Below are 26,553 nucleotides of genomic sequence, written 5' to 3'. Positions count from 1 at the left end.
AAGTGAAGTATAAAAGAACAATGCACGTCGTCATTATTCTTCTTGTTACAAAGACTACCACGCCCTTAGCTGTAACTTGAATATTTCATTAATAAACTAACAATAAAATGTATCGACTTCTATGTCTTAATCGGAGTAAAATACTTCGACGTTTTTTTTAAGTATGTAGTGTAATTTAAATATTTCATTAATAAATAAAAAATAAAAAGTATCGGCTTCTATGTCTTAATCGGTGTAAAATACTTCGACGTTTTTTTAAGCATGTAGTGTAATTTACAACTTCGTGACCAGCCTGGTACGTTTTTCTAATTTCAAATATCTGCTGATGTAAAGTACACGTTCTTTTTATGGTAAATAAGAAAATAAATTCATGTTATTTTATTAATAATACAAAAATAATGAATAGGAGGATAAAAAATTAAAATGGAAAAAGGTGTGTATAGTTAATAAGTAGAAGAATATTATATTGCTTTGGTTTTTTGGTCACAGTCCGTCTCTACACTATTATTCACTGCATTACCTGAGGAGATACCCACTCCACCCCTCTCCCTGCGATTGTGGTGTGCGGATTGCATTTCAATTACGTCACAATTTCGTGGTGTTTGGCAACCACTATTAAACGATCGTATTCTTTCACCAATATTTGTACAATTTGTATAATTATAGTATCAATAAGCGACCAATCTTGTACAGATAAAAGTATAGCAGACAGAGTAAAATCTATCTGCGGGTAATGAAATTCCCGATACAAAGAACAGAAAATAAAACATTTCGGCTATTTTTACCAAGTGTTCCAAAGCCTGCATTACAGACGCTTTCTGCTTATGACTGCAGGTTTCCTCAGCACGGGAGACGACGAGGCTCCAGGTAACTATGGCCTGAAGGACCAGGTGGCTGGCCTGCGCTGGGTGCAAGACAACATAGAAGCGTTCGGTGGGGACCCCGGAAAAATCACTCTGTTCGGCCAGAGTGCAGGAGCGGCGAGTGCACACCTGCATATGATGTCTTCCTCGTCCAGAGGTAACAGCATCCATCTCTCATTCTCATTAACTACTACTTTCCCATTATTTCTCATCCATAAAGTTCCATGTTTTGCCGACAGATGTATTTGCAAATCACTTTTCGATAGAGAGAGAACGTCACGGTCTTTACAATAAAGGTGCGACAGGTCACACAGTGTTGCCAAGCTGTGAAAGCATATTTAAAATTGGTTAAATTATAGCCTATACAGGGCTTGTATTATATGTACTGACCGCTGGAGCGTGTTTTGCTCCTCGGCGGCTGGGAATGTAGCAGCCGGCCGCATTGGTATGTTAACTTCGCTACTTAAAACGTGTATAAAATCGTACCGTATAGAAGATGCTGGAAATGTCGTCCTTCCTCGGCTAAAGAGGCGTCGTATCGGGAAAACACATTCTGACTGACACGATTAAGTTCGCCCACTATAATGTTTCTGATTTCATTTGTTCTACCGGTTTATATATACGATATTTAACCTCAAAATAATTAAAATGCTCAATTTAAGAACAGTGAAGAGTAGAGGAAGTGCATTCTACTCATAAAAAATCGGACCGATTACTAGGTTTTAGATTAATAGCACATCAAACCCCAACTTTACTATCATGAAGAGAGATTTCTTGTACACAATGTGGATTTTCAGAACATTAATAGTGTTTTGATTGTTTACAACATGGATGGGCATTTACTGGTTCGCGAATCGCAAGTGCTTCGAAACTTTCTTCCAATGCCGACAGATGGGGTTGTGATATAAAGTGCCTGTCTATTCGTATCAGTCTTTCTGTACTGTAGAAATCAAAACAATTGAAAACAGGGTTGGTCAACTTAATACCTATCGGGGGCCAAATTTAATTTAGGCAATTCATTATAGGCAAGGTCATGTCTTATATGTTTAGCTTTATCCATGTGGAAAGAAAAATACAAGTTATAATGTACATACTTTAATAAACAAAGGCAGATGACTGAAAATTTGTCATTACACACCACAAAACAGTCATAACAAAAATTCTTCCTCCTTGAACAAAATTGAACATAAAAATCTTATGGAATGTAGTTTTTATGGTGCTTCCTTAAATAACTGAAATCCTTGTATACAAGCTGTTTAATGATAACAATGTGGTTTCTGAATGTATGGGAAACCAATGATTTAAAATTAACTTATGAGGATGTCACTCGAAGAATATGTGATAACACGGCGAATATCAAGTAATCTATGGCGAATCCTCGGCATCATTTCGCCAAATAAAATTTTGTTCTCACCAATTCCATCGACGCTAAATAACATAACTTAGCATTAGAAACAACGTCGTTAAATACCACTTGAAAACATACTAAACACTGTGATTTGTGGTCTTTATCCAATGTACGTAAAACAATTCTTTACGAAAGCCAAGATGTTAAGAACAGTAAATACCCCATCCGGCTTCGAGGGAGTGAACACTATTATTTTGATGGTGTTATAATCAAAGCTCGGAACTTGGGGACTTGTGTCTTTGAACGTGGCCAAGCGACCGGACTTCAATGTCAACAAACTCCCGCTTCCAGCACAGAGGTACTGTAAGGTCTGCTATAAAAGTGGTTCCTGGCTGGAACAACATAATGATAATATTATGGTAGGTTGAAACAAGTAATTTTATAGCATATATAAATAAACATGCAAAATACATCAAATTTACAGTTCTGCATTCGAAGATTTTCGAACCCATACATTCTTCGTCTGTTAGTTAAACATGATTTGAAACGAAGGAAACTTATTTCCACGTCACATGAAGTGACGGGAGCGAACTTAAATTTTTTTAATTTTATTTATTTTAACTAGCTACCTAGTGAGTACAAATTGCATTTATAAAACAAAAATGTTTCTAGCCACTACCGTAAGAGCCAGGCTCGTGTACGGTGTGGTCTTAGTGAATAATACTTACTTACTTACAAATGGCTTTTAAGGAACCCGAAGGTTCATTGCCACCCTCACATAAGCCCGCCAGCGATCCCCATCCTGTGCAAGATTAATCCAGTCTCTATCATCATAGCCCACCTCCCTCAAATCCATTTTAATATTATCCTCCCATCTACGTCTCGGCCTCTCTAAAGGTCTGTTTCCCTCCGGTCTCCCAACTAACATTCTATATGCATTTCTGGATTTGCCCATACGTGCCACATGCCCTGCCCATCTCAAACGTCTGGATTTAATATTCCTAGTGAATAATATAACATAAAATTTACAAGGACAGTTTACTAAATACAGTAAGTAACTTAATTCAAACCAATAAATACAACACAAGAGCAAGAATAAAGAAGAAAGAGAAAACGAGAGAAAAATACACATTTATTATAAATTGACAATCCGACAGAAGCCAGTGATATTCAATAAAAACATGAATATAGTCGATAGAAATAAAAGGTAAAAAAAGTACATTTGTTACTATTATATATCATGGATAATTTTACAAATTTCGTTTTTAAAAGTTTCAATTTTTAAAACTTTCAAATTTGGAAAAAGGTTTGAAATACTGAATATTTTCACTGTCACTGTTTCCTGTTCGATTTTCAGCAGATTTCGTATCTGAGAAAGATAAGTATATCCTAAATTTTTCTCGCAAATAGTTTTCAATTAGTGTATCACTACTAGGGAAGGTCCCTCTACGACTTGATCCATGGCTATGGACAAATTTTCCATCAATTTAAAGGACTGCAATGTCTTTCAATGAATGCCCGTTTCCAGCTGTAGTTTATGTGTGGCACAACTTACAAAATATAAACTCTGCATCGGAAGAAAATAATGTATCTCCTCAGAATTCCTCCACGAAATTCTGTACCTAAAATTTAAGAAATGTATTTTCAAACTTTCATAACACCCATTCGAATAACACTTATTTTCTCATTCCTCAGACAGACCATTTACCTGTAATTCTCTTAATGTCATTGGCTTCGACATGACACAGTTTCTTCGCTCGTCTTCTTGCCATTCGATGTGACCACTTTCTTAGTACATACGACTGTCCCTGAGCACTTGCAGCTTGAGCTTTTTGTACGCTGTACCTCTAACCTTACTCAAGCGCACGACACACAAGTCCCCAGTTCCGAGCTTTGGTTATAATCATGGTGTTATAAATTATTCCTTCTGAACAATTTTGGTCTTTTGTTTCAGTTTCATCAGTTCATCGCCATGGAGTAGAGTTGTAGGGGGTTTATTTTTCACTTTCTGGAACTTCAACGCAATGTTATTACTAGGGCTGAAGAAAAGTATTGGTATAAGGTTGTAATTAATTTCTATATATTACATTGTTTACGAAATACGTCGCGTTACAGGGTGTGTCTACCGTTTGAAGGAGCAGAGAGAGTGAACATCCGACTGTCCTCAATAGTAGACCTGCTTGAGTGACGTGAGGTTGTATCAGAATGCAGAAACAAAAATCCAACAAAGAACAGATAATAGACTAGGAGGACTGAATTCAGAACATGGGGAAATTGTGTTTGACTTAATTGATAATGATGTTTTTTTTTGTAAATTTAATATTTGTTCCGAGTTAATTAATTTGAAACATAAGTAATCCTGTAAATGTAAATTCTATTACGAGTTCATTCATACGGAGCGGACTGTACAAGCAGCCGCTACAGCAACTAGTCGTGCGTGCACACAAGTATTTTGTAAACACAGAGCTCTACGTACGATGCAGCGTAACCTATAACCAATACTTTTTTTTCAGCCCTAGCTATTAGAGAGCAAGTTGAAGCTTTAAAAGGGAATATCCAACACAGTGAGAACGTAGGATAGACGAGGGTAATTGTAAACAGGGGGTAATTGAAAACAAATGCTGTGAGAAATAGAAAACTATCAATATAAAAATTTTAATTCGGGGAAATATTTAAATTAACATGTTGGCTAACCTACAAAGCAGCTCGGCGCCAAGTAGGAGTAACTGCTTAGTTGTGAACGAATGTTTTGTAAGTCTACAGAAAAAGTTGAGAAAGAATTTTGCTTTCCCTTCATTTTTGGCATTGTAAGTAAACGTTTTATAGATTTCAAGAAAGCATTTGACTCGGTAGAACACTCCTGTGTATTACAGGCGCTGAGTAACCAGGGAGTCGAGCACAAATATATCAACATCCTAACTAAGCTCTACGGAGACTCGCACGCCATCGTGATGACAGAACGAGAAGGACAAACATTCAGAATAGGAAGAGGAGTCCGACAAGGGGATCCGATCTCACCAAAGCTATTTACTAGCCTCCTGGAAGACATATTCCGTAAGCTAAAGTGGAAGAAAAGACATGGAATCAATATAAACGGATATCGGCTGACGAACCTAAGATTCGCGGACGACATCGTACTTTTCGCTAAAAACGCCACCGACCTACAAGAGATGATACAGGAACTAAGCGATTGCAGCGCACACGCAGGCCTAAGCATGAACATGGAAAAAACCCAAGTCATGACGAACAGCCAACCACAACCAATCCAAGTCAACGCAACCATATTACAGTACGTGGAGGAATACATCTATCTGGCCAATTGGTCGGATTCAAAAGCTGCATGACGAGAGAACTAAAAAGAAGAATTGCATCAGCATGGAGAGCTTTCTGGTCACTGCAATTCATACTCCTTGACAAGAAACTGAACCGCAAACTAAAGCTGGAGGTGCTGCAATCCTGTATCTTCCCAACCTTACTGTACGGCTGTCAGACCTGGAAACTGACCGTGAACCAGAAGACGCAGATTCAGATCTGCCAGCGCAAAATGGAGAGGAAAATCCTAGGACTCTCCCTCAGAGACAAGATTTCCAACACCAGACTCAAGCAGATGACAAACACCAGAGACATGGCACACCAAGGGGAACGCCTGAAATGGAAATGGGGAGGCCACGTGTCGAGACTCCAAGGCTGCAGATGGGCGCATATTTCCACCACGTGGGACCCACGCATCGGGAGGCGAAACCGAGGAAGACCTGGGACCAGATGGACGGACTTCTTCAAGAGCCTAGCTGGACCCCTGTGGTCCAGAACAGCCAAGAACCGAGAAGAATGGAGATCGCTACAGTTTGCCAGTATCGAGTGAGAGCGCAAGTGTACACACACAAACGACGAACAAAATTTATATAGAACAGAATCTACAGTCATGCGGATTAGCTCACCGCATGATCTCTAAAGAGCTCCCCTTTTAGGAGGCCATAGCCCTTCACGGGAAATCCAAAGGCTATTTCATTCATTCATTCATTCATTCATTCATTCATTCATTCATTCATTCATTCATTCATTCATTCATTCATTCATTCATTCATTCATTCAAGTAAACGTATGTTGTTTTTATGAGTAATGATTTTGAGATCTCCCATTACCTCAGTTCATTAAATTATGACGTGTTTACATTTGCCCCATAGTTTTAATTGCTTGGGGGTAATTGTAAATATGTTTTACTATGGTTACATATCGTACTTTTCAATAATCAAAATACCAAAAAGTTATATAAGAAATAGACCCCCACCCATCTATACTGTAGAGGACTTAGAGAGGGTTGTCACAGATGTGAAAAATAGTAACTACAGTTATCGTGAAGCTCAGGAGAGGTAATGAGTTCCTATATCGTCATATATCATAGGTTAAAGGGACGAAATGTACCAGTGACCAAAAGTGGAATTGGAATGAGTACAGCTCTTTCTTCTGAAACAGAACAAAAAATGTTCAGTGTCTGATAGACCGTGTAAAAATTGGTGTTTACAATTACCCCCTCTCAAAGGGGTAAATGTAAACAGGTGGGGTAAATGTAAACTAGCAATTAAAAGATGAAAAAAAAGTCAACCTTATTATTTTAAACCCATTTTCAGGGAAAAAAAGATCTAAAATAACACACTGTTTCTTTGTCAAGCTTACCGTTGCTGAGGGTTGTGTAATGTTGAAATATATTTGAAATCAGTGAAAAGTGTTTACAATTACCCTGGTCTACCCTATACAGTATACTGCAATAAACACTGCAAAATTGTGAATCGTCCTGACAAAAACTGAATATTGTGTCAGTATAACAGTAAAAGTTACAATTTTGAGAATAAACCTCAGATTCCTCGGGCCCGGAATATATCACGCCCGCGGGCCGCCAGTTGGTCATCGCTGATTGTAAGAGTCAGAAGCAAAGAGATATAAGAGCACTTTAGTTATTTTTGAGAAAATGTGATTGGAAATGTTTAAGCTTTCGTAAATTTCGTAAAGTATTAAAAGTTACTGTGATTTTGAGCTAATACCACAGTCTAGTATATACAGTCATGAAGGTTGAGTTGTGAGGGTGCTAGGAACAATAGACTGTGCATTGTCTGTAATGAGGCGATATTAGCGATCCTAGTGGTTAGCAACTATCTATGCATGCATATTTACTACGTATTGAGCTTCGTGACTGTATATACTAGACTGTGCTAATACCTTGTCATCCCTGCTGTAATGCATGACCATTTATGTGGTGTTCAAGGTCTGTTCCACCGAGTCATTTCATTCGAGGGGACAGCAGTTAATCCCTGGGCGAGATCTTTCGACCCTCTACGACTTGCACAGAAACAGGCCAAAGTCATGGAATGTCCCACAGAGCCCACTTCGAGCCTCGTGCAGTGTCTGAGAACCATAGACGCCAAGAAGCTGATGGGGTCCCTCACGAAACTGTTCGTAAGTTTCAACAAGCTATTGCAGGCACAAGGTGGAGGGAACGTTTACTTAGCCTACTTTCATATCAGTGATAGGCCATATTATTTGGCGAAAATGTTGAAGGAAAGTACGAGAAGTACTGCCATGATGTAGAAAGTCTATTTGGCACAAAATCAAATCTGTCGGTCTTTCCAGTGTTAAATACAGACCTTTCCCACCCCATGAAGAGGATTTATACTACACAGGGGAGAGGTAGAACCAACAGCGAAATAAACAATAAGTCAGATATTAGCTACTAACAACAGAGGCAGTATGTATGTATTTATTTACACTGCAAATGGGCATACTCCCGGAGACAGTGGTAACTTAATTACACACAATAATTATAATTAATAATAATAGTTGAACCTATTTTTAAGAAGGAGGACAATACCAACTGTAGTAACTTTTGAGGAATATCGCGTTTGTTGATGTCGTACAAAATTTTGTCCAATATTCTTTTGAGAAGATTAATTGCATATATAGATGAAATTATTGGGGATCATCAGTGCGATTTTAGGCGTAATAGATCGACTATTGATCAGAGTTTTTTGTATTCGACATATATTGGAGGAAAAATGGGAGTATAACAGTACAATACACCAGTTATTCATAGATTTCAAAAAGGCATATGACTCGATCAAGAGAGAAGTTTTATATAATATTCTTATTGAATTTAGTATTCCCAAGAAACTAATTCGATTAATTAAAATGTGTCTCAGTGAAACTTACAGCAGAGTCCGTATAGGCCACTTTCTATCTGAGGCTTTTCCAATTCACTGCGGGCTAAAGCAAGGAGATGCACTATCACCTTTACTTTTTAACTTCGCTTTTGAATATGGCATTAGGAAAGTTCAGGATAACAGAGAGGTTTTGGAATTGAACGGGTTACACATCAGCTCCTTGTCTATGCGGATGACGTGAATATGTTAGGAGAAAATCCACAAACGATTGGAGAAAACACGGAAATTTTACTTGAAGAAAGTAAAGCGATAGGTTTGGAAGTGAACCCCGAAAAGACAAAGTATGTGATTATGTCTCGTGACCAGAATATTGTACGAAATGGAAATATAAAAATTGGAGATTTATTCTTCGAAGAGGTGGAAAAATTCAAATATCTTGGAGCAACAGTAACAAATATGAATGACATTCGGGAGGAAATTAAGCGCAGAATAAATATGGGAAATGTCTGTTATTATTCGGTTGAGAAGCTTTTGTCATCTAGTTTGCTGTCAAAAAATCTGAAAGTTAGAATTTATAAAACACTTATATTACCGATTGTTCTGTATGGTTGTGAAACTGGGACTCTTACTTAGAGAGGAACAGAGATTAAAGGTCTTTGAGAGTAAGGTGCTTAGGAAAATATATGGAGCTAAGAGGGATGACGTTACAGGAGAATGGAGAAAGTTACACAACGCAGAAGTGCACGCATTGTATTCTTCACCTGACATAATTAGGAACATGGGTAAACGTTTCACGCAGGGATCCTTCACGTTTACAGGAATCCTTCGAATCCTCTGTTACTTTTTTATGAAAGGTTTGTCCCTGTTGATAGTTTTGTTATTTTATTCAACTAAATGTGTTTGAGTACCTAGTTGGGCGAAGTGAATTATTTGAATTCACGTGCATATGACTTGTCAGTGAGTAGGTAGATGTGACTAAATTACACAATAGTCGGTGTACAAGTTCAATATGAATGTGTTTGCAGATTTGGTGGCTCCTACCGGGCCCTGGCTTCGCCCCTGTGGTTGAGAAAACTACGGCACGTAACCCAGAGCCCTTCCTTACTGAGGACCCTCTGGTACTCATGCGCGAAGGCAGATTCCAGCGCGTTCCTTGGCTCATGGGGGCTACAAACCAAGGGGCGGGAACGTTCGTAGCGCGTAAGTGATTATACAGGGACATCACTTTATTTTTACCAACATTTTTAACATTAACCTGGCTATACTCGGAAACACTGTTGCCTCCTTCCATTACAGGAGTTTGATGTTACTAGTGCAATATGTAAACAAATCATTTTACTAGCTATAGGAGGAGAGAAAAGTAGTGTATCCATTTATGTTGTAGAGAAATACGATATTACGATTTTCAGTTTGATCATCACTTTTACGGAATTTATCAAAATACAGTAGAGTAGTAACATTTTTTTTTCAAAACCTCAACTTTTCAGGCGGCTATGTTCGTTATGTAATGTCTACTTTATTTAGCATATTAATTATTGATGTTATCATACAATACAGAGAGTGCATTTAAATTGAGGGGGTCATAAGTAAAGGGCTGTAAGTGCACTTAAGTTACTTTTGAGAAAATGGGGTTTAAATGTTTAAGCTTTCGTAAAATCGGTGAAATTTTTTATTTAAATTTTAATGTGTGATGTGATTAAAATACCCCTTTGCCACTAAAGTTTAGATACTTTAGCTTACACTGGATGCACTAAACTCATGTTGTTACAAATGTCACTAGCATTCCTTTGCTTCTAGCCACCTCAATTCAGAAGAAGCTAATCTGAATTTTTAAACAAGTTGCTGAAAATGGTTGCCGTTCATTACAATGCAGGCTTCAATTCAGTACGCATATTATTAAAAACATTTTGAAGCATATTCTCTGAAATTGAATTTATCGTTTCTTGAATATAATTTTTTAGTACGATACTATTAATATAGTTTCTTTCTTCTATAGAAAACGCAATCATATTTATGAAACACACTATACACTGCAGTGTTTACTTCACTGCTTGAAGACTTCGAATGCAACAGCGGCCGTAAGTTTGTGTGTCTGACGGGAGCAAGGACATTAGTGAAGGGGTGAGAGTGAAGTACATTCAGAAATGCAGGTACAATAAAAATGCAAGTAAAAATAAAATGATGTCTCGGTATAAGATGTGACGAAATTAATAGACGATATTGTGCAATTTCAAAAACTATATCTCACAACGAAACTATTAATGAGGTCGTGTCGAAACCTCCCCTGAAACTGTTACAGATTTCAAGTGCTGTAAATAAAAATGGATAATTATATTAAATGAATATAACTGGTTGTGTAATGGCAAGAATAACGAAAATACAGCGAAAAATTTTGCACTGAATTACCAAGTTTTTAACACAATGAACTTTCCAGCTTAATAGTAATTTATATAATCATCATCATCATCATTATCATCATCATCTAAACAGACACGGATTGGGACAACAGGGTCTGTACAGAGACTCAATTTTGGTCAGATCATTTCCATTCTGGTCTTCCAATATTCCTTCCTCCTATTGGCTTGTTCTGTAGTGCCAGTTTCGGTAACTCAAAATATGATTTTTCCACTGTGACCTGTATCTTTCTGTCCTCTACAATATTGGTCTCCCCAAGCAAGCTTCTTATATTTCCATTTCTAAAATGATCTATTCTACAGAATCCTGCTGTCTTAAGAATTCCATTTCCTGAGCTTCTAATTGTCTTTCATCTTTCTTTTTTAATGTCCAGGTTTCAGAGCCAAAACTTAAAGTGGGTTTTGATGTTATTTTATGCAATCTTAACTGCACAGTCCTAGACATGAATTTTTCAAAATAACAATTCCGTTTATTTTATTGAAGTTCTTAATTTTATTGTCCATATCTGTTTCCTTTTTAATCCGATATTATATTTCCTAAATATTTGAAATTACTCTAAATTTCATTATTGGTAACTAGATTTAATTTTAAAGTGTAGGCTTTCCTTTGTAATTGTGAGGAAATTATAAATGCAAGTCTGGATTTTATTGTTTTTTAAATTTTTAGTAGGTTATTTTACAACGCTGTATCAACATCTCAGGTTATTTAGCGTATAAATGAGATGAAGGTGATAATTCCGGTGAAATGAGTCCGGGGTCCAGCACCGATAGTTACCCAGCATTTGCCCATATTGGGTTGTGAGAAAGTCCCGGAAAAACCTCAACCAGGTAACTTGCCCCAACCGGGATTCGAACCCGGGCCACCTGGTTTCACGGCTAGACGCGCTAACCGTTACTCCATAGTTGTGGACGATTTTATTGTTGTTAATGTGTTGGTTGACAAGGCGAGAGTGATTTACAAAATTTTAATTCACTGCCGTGAATAAAGGCACAGTTTATGTTGCTATTATGGAAAGGTCTGTTGGCAATTCTAGAACAGGTATAAGATGGGGATTAAACGATACCTTGGAAGATCTGGATTTCGCTGATGATATCTGTTTGCTCTCCCATAGTTTTGGTGATATGCAGAATAAAGTTAATACTTTATTAGAAGTAATAAAAGGGGCTCATATGAAAATAAACGTAAAGAAAACTGAAGAAATGAGATTAAATAGTAAAAAGACAGATAAAGTTATAATAAATAATAATAACATTGATACTGTTCAAGAATTTAAATATTTGGGTAGTATAATTGACAAGGATGGTGGAGCCTTTGAGGATGTAAAGAACACAATAAAAAATGCAAATAGTGCATTTGTCCAGTTATACCCAATATGGAAATCTTATATTATATCTAGATCTACAAAAATTAAAATCTTTAACAGTAATGTGAAATCAGTCTTATTATATGGCTGTGAGACATGGAAAACAAGTAAAATTATACAAAATAAACTGCAAACATTTGTTAATAGATGTTTACGAAGAATTAAAAAAATTAGATGGCCAGATATAATCACAAACTCAGAACTATGGAAGATAACAAATCAGAAAGAAATCACAATAGAAATCAAAAGACGAAAGTGGAATTGGATAGGACACACAATCAGGAAAGAAGATGGAGCAGTAGAAAGAATGGCTTTGGATTGGAACCCCCAGGGTAGTAGAACAAGAGGAAGGCCAAAAAATACATGGAAGAGAACAGTTTTGGAGGAAATTGCTAGGGAGGGGAAAACATGGAGCGAAGTGAAGAAGTTGGCTACAAATAGGGTCCGATGGAGGCACTTTGTGAATGCTCTATGCTCCTCATGAGGAGATACAGGAGTTTGATTGAGTGATTGATTAGGTTGCTAAGAACGGTGAAAGAAAGACTAGTTTAGATGCAGTGAAGTTATGGATAAATAAATCAACACATTGTTAATAGGATTATTTCACAGACCTCAGAATACTGACATAGTTCAACTTTTTCTTTCAGCGGTGTTCAACCTGCTGTTACTAAAGATGCAAGGCGTGCTTAACTACAAGACTCTGCTGCCTAAACTGCTGTTGCTGAACGTCAGCGGTCTTACAAATGCTGACCAGATATCCAACGTCACAGATGAGATGTTGGAATTCTACGTGGGTGAGAGTTCGCCGCTGAAGAATTACGACAACTTCACTACAAACATACTGAACGTGAGTACAGACATAAAAAACCATTCGATAAACGAGATATCGATATAACGATACTGCGATACTCTCGTTCCAGAATTTTTTTTCCGTTTTCACAGGTTTTCGTTTTAGAAACGGTTGAGTTTTGTATGTATGTATGTATGTATGTATGTATGTATGTATGTATGTATGTATGTATGTATGTATGTATGTATGTATGTATGTATGTATGTATGTATGTATGTATATATTTATTCACACTGCAGTGGGTATATACCCCGTGGCAGTGGTAACTAATTACACTCAATAAATTCTGGAGAAGAGTATTATCTTCATAACTTTTTATTTCCCTGTATACCATACAATCATCGGCGAATAAGCGAACCCTAGACAAGATATTAACTGGCAGATCATTTACAAAAGCCAAGAATAGAAGAGGCCCCAAGACACTCCCCTGCAGGACCCCGGAAGTAATTTCAATTGGGTTCGATAATTCCTTCCCTACCCGTACTCTCTGAGTGCGACAAGTTAAAAATTCCTTGATCCACTGGAGCACTCTGAAGTCAATCCCCGTTGATTGTAGTTTAACCAACAATATATCGTGTGGGACTACATCGAATGCGCGTGAAAAGTCAATAATCACTGCATCTACTTGGCTATTGGAATCTATTCCGTCTTCTAAATCCTGACATACAGTTACTAATTGACTCTCACATGAATAGCCCCCCCCCCCCCGAAATCCATGCTGACAGTTATGTAACCAATTTGAGTCATCCCAATGCTGCCTTAGATAAGCTGAAATCAAGTGTTCCATCTGTTTGCAAACCACAGAGGTGAGGCTGACTGGTCTGTAATTTTTTGTATCTGAGCGAGACCCTGACTTATAAATTGGCACCACTATTGCATCTTTCCAATCTCGCGGGACAGTACCATTGTTAATTGATATTTCAAATATACGCACTAGATAGGGAATCATGGCTTCCCCTCCCAATTTCAGTACGTCTCCGGCGATACCATCAGGTCCTACTGATTTATGAGTTTTCAATTTAGAGATCCTTCTCCTTATGTCCCTAGGCTTGATAGAAAACTGACCCGTATTTTCCACAGAAGCTAAGTGTGGTATTATTGTCCTCATCCCAAAAACAGTGGCATAATAGGAATTTAATTTTTCTGCTTTTTCGCTGTCCTGTGCGATAAATTGATTGCGGTCATTTTTTAGGGGGAGGCTCGAATAGTTTTCCTTGCGTCGTCTCTTCACATATTTATAAAATTCCCCCCACCCGTTTTGTTCACCTTTGAAAAGTTTACTTAGGTAATTTTCCTCCGCTTTCTTCTTCGCATTAAGCAGTTCTTTCGATAGTTGTGTGAATTTTGTTTTTTTTCCAAGGCTTTCCTTGCGCTGTCTGTAGGATTTCCTTAGTTTCCTTTTCAGTTTCCGTATGTATTTATTATAATATTCCGGATCGGGATTGTTTGATAAGCGTTTAACCGGGATAAATTTCTATATTCCTGTTAATATAATCTGCTTGAACTCCGCCCAGCATTCTTCTACACTACTGCCCTTTACTACCCATAATGAGTACTTTTCTCTAAGATAATTTTGGAAGCCTTCTCTGTCCGCTTTGTTATATTGCAAGATATTTTTGTTCTTTTTTCCGCTTTGCTTGTACTTAGCATTCCATAATATTTCAAGAATTACCGCGTCGTGGTCACTAATACCTGGAATCACTTCAATACCTGCGACTATTTCTGAGGGTCTTAAAAGAAATATATCTAGTAACGAACCTCCCCTTGTCGCCCTGTCTGTTACTTGAATTAAGTTATGTTTCCAGATGATGTTTGGCAAAACTAAGAATAGACTACTGCAATATGATCACTGTAGGAAGAACACAATGAAGAAATAATTTGAAATAAAAGTTACTACAGTACATGCAAAATTAATTTTATCTTCATAATTATTAACTTACGTAATTGCAGCCTCTCTCTCTCTCTGCGCCCTAGTTTCTTGGCCCCCACATTTATTTTAAAATGCATTGCCGCGACTTTTTTTTGAAAGGAACGCTGTAGGGTTTCCTTCGCGTCCTGCATCAATTCAGATTGTAATTTGCGTCCTGATCCATCGGTTGTGTAACTGAAGTTGTGTTTGATGGGAAATAGATTAACTTCACGCTAGACAAATTAATCTCTGGATGGCAGGTAGCATTGTCTAAAAACAGTATGACCTTACGACCTTGACGTTTCATTGCTCCATTAAAATTATGAAGCCATTTTTCCCTTATAGAACTGGTCATTTAGCCTTTTTTATTAAATCGCACAGATTTACTGTTTTCGCACTGTTATTTAACACTGCATTGGCATATTAACACAAAACTCAAAATAAATAAACGGAAATATGAAACTAAATTGACACTACACCACAATAATTATTCACAGTTTTATTCTACTCGCACTGTCTTTTATGACTGTATTGGCTTGTTAGCACAAAACTGAGAATAAATGAAAGAAAATGCAAGAGGGTTGGAAGAAGTAACGGTGCAGGAGGTCAGTAACCTGTCCGGATCCTTGACAATAACCACAGGATAGTGACATGGTTAGAGAAGCTTCACCCCCAACGCCTGCGAAAGTCTTCCAGATCATTGCATGTACAGTCACACGAAAGAATTATGTCGCGCTTCGTACAGTATTATCGCAAAATTAAAAATGCTTTGATAGAATTTAACAATAGTTACGTTTAAAATTATCCATTTTAGTCAGGTTTTTTTACCTAAATGGTGCCCAAAAATGATTCTGTTTTCACGTTAGGCAGTTCTCCGCTTTAAAGTATTATTTTACATAGGAAATCATTCCGTTCCCAAATTTATTTTTCGTTTGCGCAGGTTTCCTTTTTTATAGAGGGTACGTTTTAGCAAGGTTTTACTGTATATCGATTGTGTTTGGGTAAAGGGAGTAAGTCATAAAAATGAATTTCGAGTTGAATGAAAATTAAACATCGGACACTTATTGAAAATATTTTTTTACACAAATAAAACACATCAAATGCTAGTTTTTTTTTTTTTTTTTTTTTTTTTTTTTGCATACCCGCTTGTCTTGTATTCCCCTGGGAAAAATTACTACAAATAGAAATGTTGCTTCCTTCGTACTGAAAAAAAAAATAATTTAACACCCTTCTAATTTTCAACCCTTTAACTAAAGTAAGGTAGTAATTTAGATACAAAATGTGTGTGCTGTAGATGATGACGGACAGGTTCATGGTCCACGGCGTGCATAAAGCAGCCCAGTTGCACGCTCATGCGGGACACACCGACGTCTACAAGTACAACTTCGCTTACAGAGGCACCAAATCCTTCTCAGAGATTACATCGCTCAAGAATTATGGTGAGTAAAACCCCTGATCACATATACTATACATATATACATATATTATACTGGAAATTCCCATGTTATGAAATGGCAACATAAACAATGAGAACGACCACCAGAGCCTTCACCGTCGAAAAGGCATTTTTTGGTAATGACCGCTAGATGGAAAGAAAGTTGCTTCATGCAATTCCATAAGGGTTATGAAGTGACTTATTTTGTAGTCGCTAGATGGCAGCATAATGAAATTGACAAAAGTGTTTGCCATGGATGAATATTTATAATAGGATGCGAAACTTACCGAGTTTCCCGTAACACATAATAGAGGCGCTTGTAGAAAATGATCTTGCTGCCACCTGTTAGAGGGAGGGGCGTTATTACATCTAGCAGCGCACCAAATATCGAAAAGAGTAATTACTCCATGCATTTAGCAGCGCACCTGGTGACGAAAATGTTAAACTGTGCAGAAAGTATTCCTTCCCACCCTCATCGATATTCAAAACTAACCCAATTTAAAATAAAACATTTACATTTTTATTCCTCACAGCAGCTTCTACTGAAAATTCTTACCGGATCCAACAAGAAGACAAAAGAGACGATCTATTTTACACTACCCAATTAAAATATAACCAAACAGAGACAAAAAATAAAGCAAACGTTTAGATAATTGGGATTGTATTCTTTGGGTATTTAATGTACAGCGCAATTGAAAAGTCTGCAAGAACTACTTTGGTAGTTCAATTTATTATATTACTATTACTTTATAATACATTCAACAACATTATTTTTACAACGTCCATAAACATCACTGTTTAACATGCACTGCTTATACACGCACGTAATATCACTTTACGTTCACTTATTAGCAAGTTTCTGTCTGCCATCTTGGTTCCTCGTCGAGTCCTCGAGCAATATCTCGAACGGATAAATAGAGAACTCTGGGTAATGTACCCAACACGTAGTTCTAATGCTCACACCTACGACGTTGGGCGCTGATCATCTTATTTCAGCCCCCCACTGCCAGATGGTGCTGACCGCGGTTTCGCATCCTATTATCTATTTATCCATGTGTTTGCCTTGAAATTTCATTTGGCTGATTGGGATAAAACTTACGCTATTGGTATGCTGTTTTTTTTTTTCAGGGTTATAGAAATTCGTAAGACGCTTTCACAACAAGGTAGAAAAAACTGTGCCAGTTTCGAATAATTATGCTACTTGCAGTAGTGAGCGATAGCGACCGTTAGATTGGAAGTGGGTGATACCTATTGCGCATGTGTTACACTGATATCTATAGTAGACACATTCTATAGTCCGTGTCGTTTTACTTTACATCCCAAAGGTGAACCATACCATTCCCACCCTCCCTTTACTACACATGCTAATGGATTTTAATGATTTTCTAGTTGTCAGTTTGATTTTTTTTTTGTCAATTTTGTTTCCAATTTCGCTACTGACAAATAATACAACTAACATTTACTTTCCAACTATTACCTTGACAGCCACCGGCGTGGCTCAGTCGGTTAAGGCGCTTGCCTGCCGGTCTAAAGCTGCGTTCGGGCGCGGGTTCGATCCCTGCTTGGCTGATTACCTGGTTGGTAATGTGAGGTAATGTGAATGCAAGGTAATCTATGGCGAATCCTCGGCCTCATCTCGCCAAATATCATCTCGCTATCAACAATCTCATCGACGCTAAATAACCTAGTAGTTGATACAGCGTCGTTAAATAACCATCTAAAATAAAAATAAATTACCTTGACAACATCGTTTTCCTTCGAAGAAGCCGCAAAAGTTCATGAAATGAATGTTACTAGCAAGTGCTATTTGAAATTTAAATGTAATTAATAATATTAATGTTAATAAATTATACCGTAATAATAAATAAACAGTATACATTTTAAACAGTATTCGGAGTTCGTACTAATCATTTTACCTGGTCGAATAAAATATGTTTTTAGATTAAATCACATGAAACATTATCTGTTTAGTCAAACTAATGAAGTTCTAATACTTACTTACAAATGGCTTTTAAGGAACCCGGAGGTTCATTCCCGCCCTCACATAAGCCCACCATTGGTCCCTATCCTGAGCAAGATTAATCCAGTCTCTATCATCATATCCCACCTCCCTCAAATCAATTTTAATATTATCCTCCCATCTACGTCTCGGCCTCCCCAAAGGTCTTTTTCCCTCCGGCCTCCCAACTAACACTCTATTTGCATTTCTGGACTCGCCCATACGTGCTACATGCCCTACCCATCTAAAACGTCTGGATTTGATTTAATGTTCCTAATTATGTCAGGTGAAGAATACAATGCATGCAGTTCTGCGTTGTGTAACTTTCTACATTTTCCTGTAACTTCATCCCTCTTAGCCCAAAATATGTTCCTAAGAAACTTATTCTCAAACACCCTTAACCTCTGTTCCTCTCTCAAACTAAGAGTCCAAGTTTCACACCTATACAGAACAACGGTAATATAACTGTTTTATAAATTGTAACTTTCAGATTTTTTGACAGCAGACTAGAGGACAAAAGCTTCTCAACCGAATAATAACAGGCATTTCCCATATTTATTCTGCGTTTAATTTCCTCCCGAGTGTCATTTATATTTATTACTGTTGCTCCAAGATATTTGAATTTTTCCACCTCTTCGAAGGGTAATGTCCAATTTTTATATTTCCATTTCGTACAATGTTCTGTTCACGAGACATAAGCATATATTTTGTCTTTTCGAGATTTACTTCCAAACCTCTCTCTTTACTTGCTTCAAATAAAATTTCCATGTTTTTCCTAGTCGTCTGTGGATTTTCTCCTAACATATTCACGTCATCCGCATAGACAAGTTGATGTAACCCGTTCAATTCCAAACCCTGTTTGTTATCGTGAACTTTCCTAATGGCATATTCTAGAGCGAAGTTAAAAAGTAAAGGTGATAGTACATCTCCTTGTTTTAGCCCGCAGTGAAATGGAAAAGCATTAGATTGAAACTGGCCTATACGGACTCGACTGTAATTTTCACTGAGACACATTTTAATTAATCGAACTAGTTTCTTGTGGATACCAAATTCAATAAGAATATTACGGTATATGAAATTTCTCTCTTACCGAGTCATATGCCTTTTTGAAATCCATGAATAACTGATGTACTGTACCCTTACACTCCTATTTTTTCTCCAATATCTATCGAATACAAAAAATCTGATCAATAGTCGATCTATTACGCCGAAAACCGCACTGTTGATCCCCAATAATTTCATCTACATACGGAGTTAATCTTCTCAAAAGAATTTTAGACAAAAATTTGTACGACGTCAACAAAAGTGATATTCCTCGAAAGTTACTACAGTTAGTCTTGTCTCCCTTCTTAAAAATAGGTACAATTATGGTCTCCTTCCATTGTTCTGGTACAATTTCCTTCTCCCAAATAGCAAGTACAAGTTTATAAATTTCGCTAGATAATGCGCTTCCACACTTTTGTATTAATTCTGCCGATATTTAATCGATACCTGGAAACTTGTACTTTTTTCAGATTTTTATCACAATTTCGACTTCAGAAAGTGTGGGTTCAGGTATAAATGTGCCGTTCAGAGCAGAAGTGGTGTAAGTCAAAGATGGGTAATGAGGGTTAAAGTAAACATTCTGTAAAATACAGCGCAAAGTAGCAATTAATATTGAATTTATTTAAATTATTAGTAGTCAATCTATAGCACGAAGGGCATATTAATTGTTGCTTTGCGCTGTATTTTACCGAATTTTTATTTTAAACTTCATTACCCAATTTTGACTTACACCACTTCTGCTCTGAACGGCTCAAATGGCTCAGCAGTTTGCATTTCATTTTTGTCCCGATGATTTCTATTTGGCCTATGTACATTTAATAGTTGCCCAAAATAGTTCTTCCATCTGTTCAGGATTGAATGAGAGTCTGCAAGCAAGTCACCATTCTCATCCTTTATCACGTTTACCCTTGCCTGATATACTTACTTACTTACAAATGGCTTTTAAGGAACCCGAAGGTTCATTGCCGCCCTCACATAAGCCCGCCAGCGGTCCCTATCCTGTGCAAGATTAATCCAGTCTCTATCATCATACCCCACCTCCCTCAAATCCATTTTAATATTATCCTCCCATCTACGTCTCGGCCTCCCTAAAGGTCTTTTTCCCTCCGGTCTCCCAACTAACACTCTATATGCATTTCTGGATTCGCCCATACGTGCTACATGCCCTGCCCATCTGAAACGTCTGGATTTAATGTTCCTAATTATGTCAGGTGAAGAATACAATGCGTGCAGTTCTGTGTTGTGTAACTTTCTCCATTCTCCTGTAACTTCATCCCACTTAGCCCCAAATATTTTCCTAAGCACCTTATTCTCAAACACCCTGAACCTATGTTCCTCTCTCAGAGTGATTCTCTCAAGGAAGAGTTCCTCCCTTGCCTGATATTCGTTCTTAAATTCCTTTATACCCTTATATAAACCTAAAATGTTTTTATTCTTACTAATCAAATGTAGGAAACAGAAAACGGATGTAGGTAAATTCTCATTTTTAAATAGAACTACAAATGATTGGAATGACCTTTTGAGGGTCTTTGAGGGGTGTCCTTCCTTAAGGAGATTCAAGAATAACTTAAAAAGTTGTGTATAAAGTGTAAATTAAAATTAAGGTGACATTTAATATTTAATTTTTTAAGGTGTGATGTATTTATTTAGCCAGACGAGTTACTCCCTTGGTTTGAATTGTAAATTATTTAAAAAAGCATGTAAGAGTGTCTTAGACTAGAAATGTTTAGCTTAAATGTAGTTCTGTTTATACGTATGCATAAGGGTGTAATTGTTTGTCTTATTTGAGCTGTTGTATCAGTGAAGCGAGGTGAGTCAGTGAAGTTATGGTTTTACAGTGCAGTGAATAGTTCCGATCAGTGATAATTTATAGTGTAAATGAAATGTGTTCTATTGTGTCAGTGAAATGTGTTACAGAGTGTCAGTGAAATATGTTCTAAAGTGTCAGTGAAATGCGTCATAGTGCCACTACAGTGAGTGAGATGAGAGTAAAGTGAAATATTATTATCAGTACCAATGTGAAACTTATGTAGGGCCTATACATATGTAGGTTGAATGTAAAATTAGGTTCACTTATTAATTAGGTTATTTTATGTGTTATTATTAATTGTAATTATTGTGTAAGATTGTATTGTGTATTGTTATTTATTGTGTATATAATTGTATTGTGTATTGTAATTTTATTGTGTATTGTTTATATTGCGTATACCACTGCCACCGGGTGCTTGCCCACTTGCAGTGTAAATAAATACAGGGACATCACTTTATTTTTACCAACATTTTTAACATTAACCTGGCTATACTCGGAAACACTGTTGCCCCCTTCCATTACAGGAGTTTGATGTTACTAGTGCAATATGTAAACAAATCATTTTACTAGGTATAGGAGGAGAGAAAAGTAGTGTATCCATTTATGTTGTAGGGAAATACGATATTACGATTTTCAGTTTGATCATCACTTTTACGGAATTTATCAAAGTACAGTAGAGTAGTAACATTCTTTTTCCAAAAACTCAACTTTTCAGGCGGGTATGTTCGTTATGTAATGTCTACTTTATTTAGCATATTAATTATTGGTGTTAACATACAATACAGAGAGTGTATTTAAATTGAGGGGGTCATAAGTAAAGGGCTGTAAGTGCACTTAAGTTACTTTTGAGAAAATGGGGTTTAAATGTTTAAGCTTTCGTAAAATCGGTGAAATTTTTTATTTAAATTTTAATGTGTGATGTGATTAAAATACCCCTTTGCCACTAAAATTTAGATACTTTTGCTTACACTGGATGCACTAAACTCATGTTATTACAAATGTCACTAGCATTCCTTTGCTTCTAGCCACCTCAATTCAGAAAAAGCTAATCTGAATTTTTAAACAAGCTCTGAAAATGGTTGCCGTTCATTACAATGCAGGCTTCAATTCAGTACGCATATTATTAAAAACATTTTGAAGCATATTCTCTGAAATTGAATTTATCGTTTCTTGAATATAATTTTTAGTACGATATTATTAATATAGGTTCTTTCTTCTATGGAAAACGCAATCATATTTATGAAACACACTATACACTGCAGTGTTTACTTCACTGCTTGAAGACTTCGAATGCAACAGCGGCCGTAAGTTTGTGTGTCTGACGGGAGCAAGGACATTAGTGAAGGGGTGAGAGTGAAGTACATTCAGAAATGCAGGTACAATAAAAATGCAAGTAAAAATAAAATGATGTCCCTGTACATACATACATTTGTTTCTACCTCATTCAGTTTTTTCTTCAAGTAATCTCTCTTTATATTCCTGAGTGTACGACTTACTTCCCGTCTTTCATTGACATAATCATCTCTATTCTCCTCAACTGGATCCTGTAAAAATTTGAGTTTTGCCTGTTTCCTTCTTTCTACGAACATGCAACAATCTGTCGTTAAGAAACCAAGTAAAAAAAAAAGTACCAAAACTACTACACTGTCCTACGTTTCACAATTTTTAAAACTAATTATTCGTCTTTCTTTACAGGAGCAGCCCACACAGATGAACTATGGTACATATTCAAAGTACTCTACCAAAAAAACTGGGGATATGATTTCGAAGTTCAAGAATTAATGACATCATTGGTCATTAATTTTGCTAAGTATGGGTAAGTAAGCTAGGCCTACATCGACCCAAACTCTTTAGAACAGCCCTGGACACAACGGGGAAGTGGAACTAAACCCTGAAACCCCTGCCCATGTCCTTTCCGCTTCACTGCCTTATCAACAAATCCACAGTGAGCACTGTGCATCAGTGACGCATTTCAAACGACCAGTGAGTGCGAAAATTCGTAAAAGCTATGATGCAATCCGTCACTGAGCAGTGCTTAATTGCCGGTCGACTCGTCTCAGCCGGGGAAGGTGCAGTGGGGAGTTATGGAGAAATCTGTAGTAACTCAATTGAGCTAATAGCACACAGGTCTGCTTTAGAAGATAATGATATTGGAGAGTGATGTAGCAAAAGGAATTCCATTTTAACGTAGGCACCTTTTTATATTATTATGGAGGTTATACAGGTTGTTTCCGAGGTGGTGTTACAAACTTTCAGGGATGATGGGGAAGGGCACATGTATCAATTTGAGATAAGGAACCCTGGTCCGGAAATGACCGAGTCGAAAGTTACAAGCAAAAATAGCTGTGTGAAAATGAAATAATTTTATTCCTCCGTACACCTTCTGTATGTGCATTTATCTTTACATCTTACACATACTGTATTCATCTGACGTTGTTTACGTTGTCTACTTACAGTATTTCATTCAGTGCGCTGTCTGAGGGGTGGGGACAGGAAACTACACTAAAACAATGCAGATAGCGTAATGTGTAACGGACATGGTCGGTCCTGATATGCACGTCTGTAGACAGCAGTGTATGTGTGCAAGTTGCAGTGTCCAGTCGATCAGTCCTAGTGAAATGGAGGAATACACGAGAGCGGAATAAGCAGACCTGATTTTCGAATACGGATGAGCCAATGGGAACAGTAGACAAGCTCACAGATTGTATCGGGCCTAGTACCCACGTAGGATACATCCGGCCCATACCATTTTTCCACGACTGTTCCAAAAGTTAAGAGAAGGAGGGCACGTGGTGCCAAATTACAATTCCATTGCCACAGAACTATTTTTGCTTATAACTTTCGACTCAGTCATTTCCGGACCATGGTTCCTTAATTGGTACATGTGCCCTTCGCCATCATCCCTGGAAGTTTGTAACACCACCTCGGAAACACCCTGTATAATCTACACGGAATCCTATAACTCTCTGGAAAGTAATAAAAAGATAAATCTCCCAACATGTAGACCTAAAGAAAATATAGTATTATCTGGATCTGGTTGAATATGCCAAGAAAAGTGACACTCCAAAAGATGTCCTAAAATTACTAACGTTAGAAACTATAGGTATTGGTAGTAGAGTTCTAGATTCCCTAACAAAGAATATCTCAATATTTTCACTGATGGATTCCTACTGTCCAACCAAACTGAAGCAGGAGCTGATATTACATGTACACTTTTCGCGTTTATTAAATCCTTAGATTGAATCCTACTCAACACGTCAAAATCTGTAGTGCCTGATCTCTTATTTTGAACCAGCTGTTATATTCAGTAACTCTAAAGCAGCTATTACTGCTATAACAATCAATGTCTTACCTAAAAATAATTAATAACACTATCTGATGATGCTCAACAAAAGGTTGGTATTGCAATGGAACTGGTACACTGAGGATTGTCTAGTAATGAAGCTGCTATCAATCTTGTTAAGAAGGGAAGTAAAATCTTACAAAACCCATCGCTCCCCATCATTTAATTTTAAAATTTCTTTGCAGAACGAAAATTTGTATTTGTTCGGATGAAATTTCTATAGATTTAAATGACAAAACTAAAATTCTTTTAATCATATTTTATTATCATAATACACTGATCTCTTAACTTGACTGAGCATATTGGGAATTAAACCAAAACATTAAAAATATGAATAATTTTGAGGGAAAAATTGTTCCGGAGCCGGGTATCGAACCCGGGACCTTTGGTTTAACGTACCAACGCTCTACCACTGAGCTACTCAGCTCCGGCTCCGGAACAATTTTTCCCTCAAAATTATTCAAATCAACTTTACAGGGAGTTATACCTGAAATCTTGATTTGCATAATACACGTCACTGTTCGTGAACAGAAAACCACAATTTAAGTCACACGGAGTTAGTGTGCACTCGAAGTTGGTTGCTTGACGGTTGTCAGCCCACTTTGAGGTTTGTGGATATAGAGGGAAAAGTTGGATCGGTGTCGGTTAGAGTTCCCGAGTAGCTCAGTGGTAGAGCGTTGGTACGTTAAACCAAAGGTCCCGGGTTCGATACCCGGCTCCGGAACAATTTTTCCCTCAAAATTATTCAAATCAACTTTACAGGGAGTTATACCTAAAATCTTGATTTGCATTAAAAATATGGTTTATTTAACGACGCTCGCAACTACCGAGGTTATATCAGCGTCGCCGGTGTGCCGGAATTTTGTCCCGCAGGACTTCTTTTACATTCCAGGATATCTACTGACATGAACCTGTTACATTTAAGCACACTTAAATGCCATTAACCTGGACCAGGATAGAACCCGCAATCTCAAGCACAGAAGGCCAACGGTATACCGACTACGCTACCCAGGTCGACGGAATTAAATCAATGACTTTCTCAAAACACGATATGAAATGTTTGATATAAAACAATTTTTATCTCAGAAAGGAAGCAGAAGCGGGTAAAATAAAATTGTATTAAACCTTGTTGGTTGAAATATCTTAGAGAATAACCATATGAATTTAATGACATTAGTTACGATTCACTGCATATATGTTATATTTTTAATCTATATGAAATGCTGGTTACTTTAATGGACATAAATAAAAAAAAAATTTTTAGTGAAATTATACGCAACTCAAATCAGTTCCCTTACAACACTGTTCTCAGTAAAATGTTCAAATTATATAGGGTAAAGTTGCCTAATTCCGTGATACTCTTAATCCCGTGATAAAATTTCAATTGACTGCCATGGAGTTGTGGTCTCTGACTTTTAAGTTTTTGAAATACCTAACAGATGCCAGGAGATGTCTTCTTTTCAATTCTATTGACTACCCGGCTTTTGAATAGAAGCAGTCGACTGCAGAAGCTTTTGTTCAGTGAAAGGTGGTTGACCAGTAAGTTTTTCTTTCTCTTGTGACCGCTCCTGAAGAAACATTTTATATTTGACGTAAGAATTAATATAGCATTATAAAAATGATATATTACTGTAGATTATAGTCAGCTGAATCAATGTGTATGATTATTTAAATATTATGAGACAACAATAATGCTACAGGAGCTTTCCCATTTTCGGATTTATTTTTATATTTCTCCTTCCTGGCTCACTCGACCAGTGATGCCAACGCTAAATTGTGAAAATTAATATCTATGAAAGAAAATAGTTCGTGGAAATAATAATAGAAATAAATTATAGAAAACATTAATTATAATTATAGTCTAATAAAATAATAGGCATATATTTAACTGAATTACTGATGTCGTTAGGAATATAAATAATGAGAAATAATTGTACAGGGACATCACTTTATTTTTACCAACATTTTTAACATCAACCTGGCTATACTCGGAAACACTGTTATCCTCCTTCCATTACAGGA

At 37.0% G+C, this 26,553-nt stretch overlaps 1 protein-coding gene across 2 annotated transcripts in view; it reads left to right on the top strand.

Moving 5' to 3' along the window:
* LOC138692860 (juvenile hormone esterase-like) overlaps positions 1 to 26,553 on the top strand; it is a 76,730-nt gene that overhangs the window by 46,762 nt on the left and 3,415 nt on the right. For both annotated transcript variants that reach the window (XM_069816165.1, XM_069816155.1), the window contains exons 6-11: positions 835 to 1,020; positions 7,472 to 7,662; positions 9,389 to 9,563; positions 12,789 to 12,988; positions 16,195 to 16,339; positions 22,884 to 23,004. In XM_069816165.1, the coding sequence (XP_069672266.1) occupies positions 835 to 1,020; positions 7,472 to 7,662; positions 9,389 to 9,563; positions 12,789 to 12,988; positions 16,195 to 16,339; positions 22,884 to 23,004 (1,018 nt within the window). The remainder of the gene's footprint in view (positions 1 to 834; positions 1,021 to 7,471; positions 7,663 to 9,388; positions 9,564 to 12,788; positions 12,989 to 16,194; positions 16,340 to 22,883; positions 23,005 to 26,553) is intronic.

This window comes from Periplaneta americana, chromosome 2, assembly GCF_040183065.1.
Source record: "Periplaneta americana isolate PAMFEO1 chromosome 2, P.americana_PAMFEO1_priV1, whole genome shotgun sequence".
NCBI classification, from domain to species: Eukaryota; Metazoa; Arthropoda; class Insecta; order Blattodea; family Blattidae; genus Periplaneta; species Periplaneta americana.
Note: the sequence above shows the minus strand (reverse complement) of the source record. Positions and strands in the feature narration are given on the sequence as shown.